Source organism: Rutidosis leptorrhynchoides, chromosome 4 (genome assembly GCF_046630445.1).
Source record: "Rutidosis leptorrhynchoides isolate AG116_Rl617_1_P2 chromosome 4, CSIRO_AGI_Rlap_v1, whole genome shotgun sequence".
In the NCBI taxonomy this organism is placed as follows: Eukaryota; Viridiplantae; Streptophyta; class Magnoliopsida; order Asterales; family Asteraceae; genus Rutidosis; species Rutidosis leptorrhynchoides.
In genome coordinates, this window is record NC_092336.1 from 498,491,702 (window position 1) to 498,499,970 (window position 8,269).

General features: G+C 35.9%; 1 protein-coding gene across 1 annotated transcript; it reads left to right on the forward strand.

Moving 5' to 3' along the window:
* Nucleotides 1-5,230: 5,230 nt before the first annotated feature.
* On the forward strand, nt 5,231-6,909 carry LOC139844729 (aspartyl protease family protein 2-like). Its single transcript, XM_071834950.1, has one exon. It carries the CDS (start codon nt 5,257-5,259, stop codon nt 6,736-6,738), a length of 1,482 nt encoding a protein of 493 aa, XP_071691051.1. The 5' UTR covers nt 5,231-5,256; the 3' UTR covers nt 6,739-6,909.
* The last annotated feature ends 1,360 nt before the right edge of the window (nt 6,910-8,269 follow it).

Sequence of the window (8,269 nt, forward strand, 5' to 3'; positions counted from 1 at the left end):
TATATCGGATTTAGGCGAGTCCTAAATGAAAAGTCATCTACTCGAACCGAACTATCTGAAAATCAATTTTACAGAAGTCCTATGAGTCTGATCAGACCCCGAAAAATAGCAAACAAGTGCTCCGATGGGTTTCGTGGTGCTTGATGCTCATCACGGTTCTCATCCTTGATGCGTGTAAGCTTCAAGTGTACAACTCTTTGATGTTTTAGCATCACTTTGACCAATTTTCAACCATCAACACACAACTAAGAGTAAAAGCTAACATTCTACAAGTTTTGAACATCAAGGTTGTCTCTTTATTGACACAATAAAGCTTCAACCTTTGTCCTCTTGACACAAGTTTATGCATCTTCATCATATGAGATGATGAAGACTTGATTTTTATCATCATAAAAATCATAAAAAGATTCCAAGTAAGTGAGATCTACAATAATAACTTATATTTCAAGTATTAAGAAACCCTAAGCTAGAAAGCTTAGATCTTTACAAGATTAATGAGACCGTAAGCCAGAAAGCTAAGATCTTTAACCAAATAGTGAAACCCTAAACTAAAAAGCTTGGATCTTTAATGTTCTTGAAGATCCTTAAAGCAAAAGGCCAGATCTTCAAGTTTCATGAAGATCATAAACACAAGTTTTGATCTTTTAACAAAAATAAAGTGATCATAAGTTAGAAAACTTAGATCCTACAATTAAGTGAAGATTCAAAGCTAGAAAGCTTGAATCTTTCATGTTCTTGAAGGATTCAAATCAAAGTTTGAATCTACAAGATATAACAAGATCAAAAAGCTAAAAGCTTGATCTTATAAAGATGATGATGATTTCGTGACTAGAAGAAGAAGAAGAAGAAGAAGAAGAAGAAAATTTAAAACTTACAATTTTTAGAGTGAAAAAGACTAGAGAGGAAATTAGAGAGTAAGTGTGTGTAAAATAAGAATAAGATCAAGTGTGAAATGGGTGAAATAAGGCTTGTATTTATAGTGGTGGAGGTGGTGGTGGGTGCCCTAAAACCGTAGGCCTTAGATGGGGGACAAGGGGACAACTTTTTGCTTTTTGGTTAGTGGTGTTCTAAAGGTGGTGTTTATTGTTAGGATCCCATGCAACATGTGTGGTAATGGTTAACAAAAATACTAGTATGTTGGCTCTTATAAATGGGTTTTTGTACTACATCTTAATGGGTCATTAGTTCATAAAAATTGGGCTAATTAAATGGTCCATTAGCTAGAGTAGGGTGGGCTTAAGTCCAAAAAGACAAAAAGTCCGACAAGACTAACTAGTGTGCATTAGTAAATTACTAAGCGTAATTAAGCATCCAATAACCCAAGTAATTATTATTAGAAAATAACAATTAGTATTACGTAGTCATAATATTCCAATTATGACCAAAGTTAAACGTGTACTAAGTACATAGCTCGTTTCAAACGTCAAGTGACACCAACGGTCGTAAAAGCATTCGGGGATCAAGTTAAGTGATTAAACACTTGATAGCACGTTGTAAGATGTTAACCAAAGTAATTATCATGAAATAAGATCCCAGAGCATAAACTCGCTCAGTACGCACAAATACGCAGTTTCGCAGAAAGTAACAAGCACAAAAGTAAGTCGAAAAAGTCGGATCGTTACAGTGCCGATTATTGATACTTTGAGAATTTTGATTGTTTCAGGTCTATTGGATTTCTGAACGACTTAGATAATGTTGACCATTCCGGGTAAATATCATCCGTCAAATAATATCCCTTGCTAAACGTACATCCGTTAACCGTAAACGTACATGGTGGAGTTTCATCGGCAAACAAGTCGGTAAACAAATCAGATTGATTAAGTACATTGATATCATTATTAGATCCCGCATGTCCAAAATAAGAGTGCCAAAACCATCCATCATACGACGCTACCGCTTCAAGTATAATTGACGTGTAACTATAGTCACATCGTGTATAATGAGCCTTCCAACGTGATGGACAATTTCTCCATCCCCAATGCATACAATCGAGACTTCTTAACATCTCCGGAAAATCATGTATTTGAGAATGTTTAGCGGTCAAATGTTGCACATCTTGTGCAGTTGGTTTCTCAAATATTCGGTAGCGTACAAGTGAAAATTACATTTGCAATAACTGTTTAAACAATCATATGCGGTTTGTTCACCCATATGCAAATATCATCAAAAAGATCGGCCGAAGTAGCATAAGCTAGTTGACGTATGACAGATGTTACTTTTTGAACAATATTAAAACCAAGTAATCCGGTAGCATCACGTCTTTGACAAAAATAAGTATAATACTCGGGAATCGGAGTTTGAGAAAAATTCAATATACCTTGACATATGCGTAGAAATAAAGATTTTCTCATTCGATACCGTTTACGGTAATAATCCCCCGTAAACGTGGGATTGCCGGAAAAATAATAATTCCATAAAGTTCTTGTGCGGCCTTCGCGATCTCTATGTAGATATATTCTAAGTTCTCCTGGCACATGTTCAACTTCATCATTATCGCTTAACTCATCCAATGCATAAATAATCCGAGTGCGCGATTATTAGTAGTATTTTTGATCGTTAATATCACGTTTAGATCGGGATCAGCATCGAAATTTGGGTTATATTTGGAAAAAAGATTGATAAATTGAGATGATAATTTGATATGGTATGTTGATAAGAAAATATTGATGAATGTGTGAATTAAAAGTGAAAAATGAATGTGTATATATAGAGTGTAAAAGAAAATAAAAATAAGTAAAAAATAAAAATAAAAACTAGCCGTTGGAATTTTATTTTTTTTCTAACGGGTAAAATACCCAAATTTATTCCGTCCACAAACATGATCAAAAAGCACGAAATGGGAGACGATAGACTGGGCAGAGGCATGGCGGCCCGCTGTCATCGGCGTCCAAGTGGACGTTTGGCTGGGCGGCTCCCAGGACCTCACCGTTGGGACCTCCCTCAGTGTTGGTTAGTATTTTGTAGTTTTTAAACCTCCAAAACGACAATCACATTGATCTCTAATAGTGAGTAAAAACCTCTGAGTGACGAGCTTTTGAGCGATGAGAATTGTACTTGGTGTTACCGAAAGTTGTAGGAATTGTATAGGTCCTGCACCTTTACTCCAATCCACCTAAAGTGATAAGTGAATGCTATTGCCAGACGCATAATTACCAATCTAAAGTTATCCATGCAATAGTAGCTTGTACTGTGTGAATAAAAACTACTCCATAATTAAATTTGATTAATAAAAAAACAGTCACGAGTCGATACGATTTAAATTGAGGTAAGGGTCGTTGAGGGTGAATTTAATGTGAATGAGATCCAATTAAATTCACAAACACATGAAGATGGTGAAATATGGCTAAGAGTTAGGTTACAATTAATTTTTTAATTAATTTAATTAAATTTTAAAGTTATAACACCAACAACAAACATACAAACAGAAAAAAAAAAAAAGATCGTAGACAAAAAAATTTAGTTTAATTAATTTGACATATTTAATACGGAGTATACAATATATGGATAATTAACCAGAGTCAAAGGATCAAACGAGAATTACAAAAATTTAGAGAAATAAACTTTAAATTTTGCACGTAATTAACTTAAATCACAAGTAAATATTGAAGTTTGTTACTATTAAGAAAAATAGTTTACAATCTTAATATTATCTTACAAAAATTTGTATACTCATATGAATATATTAATTTGTGAATACGTGAACATTTTATATGTACCATCTATTTTGTGATATTAACTATTTTATTGTGAATCATCAAGTAAGAGTTTTATGTATTTTATTGCGTTCAAATATAAAATAATAATGTATATCAAGTACTAATTTTATATATTTTTATTAGTTTATAACTAGAAAAAAATTCGACCGCGCGTTGCTGCGGTTATATTCAACGCGCGGTCGAATTTGGATATACGTTGTTTGATACCTAATATATCTAGTTGGTTGAGTTGTTTGTTGGACGTGTTTGTATATGTATGAAATATATCCCGAAATATTTAGTGTTTTTTTAACGATGTCCGTTTCGCGTATAGTTAGTCGCCTTGTGTTCGTAAAATTATTTCGAGTTGAACGGTGGTCTCGAGAAAAATTTAACTCGCACTGAGCGAGACTATATGGCCCGTTATTTAGTGTTTTTTTAACGATGTCCGTTTCGCGTATAGTTAGTCCCGTTGGGTCCGTATGATTTTTTCGAGTTGAACGGTGGTCTCGGAAAAATTTAACTCGGACCGAGCGAGAAGATAGGGGCTGTTAAAAATTAGGGTGGAATTGTTTTTGTTTTTAATTTAATAAAATTATATATTTACGCTAAAAAGTGAAAACTTGAGTGGCCGTGGTGTATATTAAGTCAAAATTGAGGGAAAGTTTGTAGTGCGAACGCAAAATTAAAACGACATTCCAATATAACTGAAACGACGATTTCGACCATGCCTTTTATTGTTTAGGGATAATGCGTTTATGATTCTTCTAATTTCTTACCAAAAATTTGTTATAAAAATCTACCGTTAGAAAAATATATATACAACAACAACAACATACCCAATCCCACATGCGTGGGGTATGGGGGAGGTGAGACGTAGACAATCCTACCTCTATCTTTGGATAAAGAGAGGTCATTTCTCCACCCCGAGTGAAACATTCCAAGAATAGAGAAAGTCCTCCCTCTCTATCCGACGGCTAAAGAGATTGCATCCAAGGGGACTTCCGGCCAAAAGAATAAAAAATAATACAAGGAAAAATAAAAAAAATAAAAAACTATAAAAGTGAGTAAAAGAAAAATAAGCAATTAAATCAAAAGAGACTCCATGAAAATGGTAGTATCAAATTTTCATGGGTTAGAAAGCATGCCTGGAGTTCAATTTAGGCTATAAATGACAGTCAAGTCGCCAATAAATCGACGCTTACTGTTGACTCGCTTAATAGAGCCGTAATATATATATATATATATATATATATATATATATATATATATATATATATATATATATATATATATATATTACTGTAATTTTATCAAACTTTTACATCGTTTAGTGCATTTTTATCTTTTAATTTGTTATGCTCTTAACCTAACACTTAACTAAGCTTTGAAATTCAGCCCAATACTAAAAAACAACACAACCACGTTCACACTAGACAGAACGACAGACCCACCGCACTAATTTTCTATTTTTACTTTATAATTTAATTTCCAAATTTATATCTTTATCTTTATTTATAAATACAAGTTCAATAACCAACACCGGTCTCTCATTTCCAAAATGGCCGCCGGAAAATTAACTTCCACCGGCTTTATCCTCACCGTACTATTCATTTCATGGTCGTACGCCACCGCTAACGACCACTACCAAACCCTAATCACTCACTCTCTTCCTCAACCAAATTTAGATGCTTCCTCAGCTTCCTTATTTGATGATTCACAAACCCTAATTTCGTCTTCATCACCATCTAACATAATAAACGAAGATGAAAATTCTCTCTCTCTAGATTTACACCATCTAGACACACTCTTGAACACAAATGCAATTCAGAACGAAAACATTACGGCTGAAAGTTTATTCAAACTACGTCTCCAGCGTGACGTCATCAGAGTAAAATCAATCGCTTCACTCATACGCGGTAGAGGTCAGCGAAATATTACTAACAATAAAGCATCGGATTTCAGCAGTTCCATAATTTCCGGACTGGCACAAGGATCCGGCGAGTATTTCACTCGGATCGGAATAGGTAGTCCACCACGTTACTCTTACATGGTTTTGGATACTGGAAGCGACGTCGTTTGGATCCAGTGTTCTCCTTGCCGTAGATGTTATACTCAATCAGATCCAATTTTTGACCCGAGTAAGTCAACAACTTTCGGTGGAGTCTCGTGTGGGACCCCTTTATGTAACCATCTTGATTCCCCTGGATGTAACACTCAGAATAAAAAATGTATGTACCAAGTTTCTTACGGCGACGGTTCTTTTACCGCCGGCGAGTTTTCGACCGAAACCCTAACTTTTCGGAAGACGAAAGTTAACAACATTGCTTTTGGCTGTGGTCATGATAACCAAGGGTTATTTGTTGGTGCTGCCGGGTTATTAGGTCTCGGTCGGGGCAAATTGTCTTTTCCTAACCAAGCGGGTCGTCAATTCGGATCTAAGTTTTCTTACTGTCTCGTTGACCGGTCAACGTCTGCTAAACCTTCCTCTTTAGTTTTTGGAAACGCTGCCGTTTCACGTGTTGCTCGTTTCACTCCGTTACTCCACAACCCGAAACTCGACACGTTTTATTATCTTGGTCTTAACGGCTTTTCCGTTGGTGGCGCTAGGGTTTCTGGAATCACTAGCTCGTTATTCCAGCTTGACAAAAGTTCAGGTAACGGCGGTGTGATAATCGATTCGGGCACGTCCGTTACAAGGTTGACCCGACCCGCTTACGTGGCGCTCAGGAACGCGTTCTTGGCAGGAGCGTCGCATCTAAAAAGAGGACCGAATTTCTCGTTATTCGACGCCTGTTTTGATCTGTCAGGAAAGACGGAGGTGAAGGTACCGACGGTGGTGATGCATTTCAATGGTGCTGACGTGTCACTTCCGGCATCGAATTACTTGATTCCGGTGGATAGTAGTGGTAGTTTCTGCTTTGCGTTTGCCCCTACTAGTAGCGGGTTATCGATTATCGGTAATATCCAACAACAGGGATTTCGGGTGGTTTATGATTTGGCGGGTTCTCGGGTTGGATTTGCTCCAAATGGATGTGCTTAATCACGTTGTGATTAATTTAATTTAGAAGTTGTTTGGCCTTTTACTTTTGAATCATGAAAAGAGAAAAAGAGGCATGTGGTAGCATTTTTCTTATTCCGTGTGTATTGTAAAATGATATACTATGCGACATTCTATTTTTATTATTATATTATAAGTAACTCGTTTTAATTTTGGTGACGTTGAAAAATTGTAGAAGGAAAAAAAGGGTGTGTAGGTCATAGCTATAGCTATAGATAAATAAAGTATTAACTATTTTATTCCTAACAAAATAAAATAATTAGGTAATGAAATAAAATATATTCCATATAGGGATAATCTTGGACTTGTTTAGTGATGAGATGAAATGTTTTTCAAGCATAATGGGATGTTTGTTGGACTTCAACTTGTTTATTTTTTAAACCAATAAACAAATTAATTGCTATTTTATATTTTGCTATTATAAACAAACGTGGCATCGACCTACACTCGGTTAGATGTCCACTTTGCGACCTACACTCGGTTAGATGTCCACTTTGTGATAGGGATATTGAATCGGTGGATCACTCTATTCTTTCTTGCAAACTCGCGTCCGAGGTGTGGTCTAAAGTCTTTGATTGGTGGGGTTTGCCTTTTCATTCGAACATAGATATTGGTGAGATTTTTGCTGAACAATCGAGCCTTACATCTTCGACTCAAGGCTCAAAAATATGGCAAGCGGTTACTTGGATTTGTGGATATCTCATTTGGGGGAATAGAAATCACAAGGTTTTTAAAGGAAAATCATGGAACGTTCCTATGGCTCTATGTTAGATTCAAGTGAAGACTCATGAATGGATTGCAAGAAGGTGCAAAAACAAAACAATTGATTGGCATAGTTGGCTTCATAACCCTCGATGTTTCTTGTAATAATTGTGCGTTTTCTAATCGATTTAGTTATTGTATAGTCAATATGTAGGTTGTGTGATTCTGCTCGTAACCTCTTGTTCCGAGCTCGTGGTTGCCCGTAATGGGTTGTGCTATGTAATATCTCGGGTTTTTTGTTGAATATAAATTGCCTTTCCAAAAAAAAAAATCAAAAATTTACATCAAAATACGTATGGATATAAAAAAATATATCTAAAAATGATTGAAATAACCAAAGTGGTCAAATGCCCGGGTCTAAAAATCATGGCCTTGGATCTCTCAGCCCAAATGGCGAACTCAGGATGAATTACTCGCGTTTACAGAAGCTGTCAAATGCCATAAATTATCGGGTAATACTAATATTTCGTGGTCATGGAAATACAATCTTAATGGCTTGTTTACGACTGATTCGCGTGTGCACTCCCTCAACAAAAGTGATGCAGACAGCCTGCCAAGATCGACGCTACCCAACCGACGGATTTAAATCCTTTTGTTTCACAAAAAATCGGTATCTTCATTTAGAGAGCAAAGCAAAACAAAGTCCCCGTTAGAGTCGAACTAGATAAAAAAAGGTATAGATCTTCACTCCACAAGATGTCCGGTGTGCGACGATAATATTGAAACACTTCACCATTCTCTAATTTCGTGT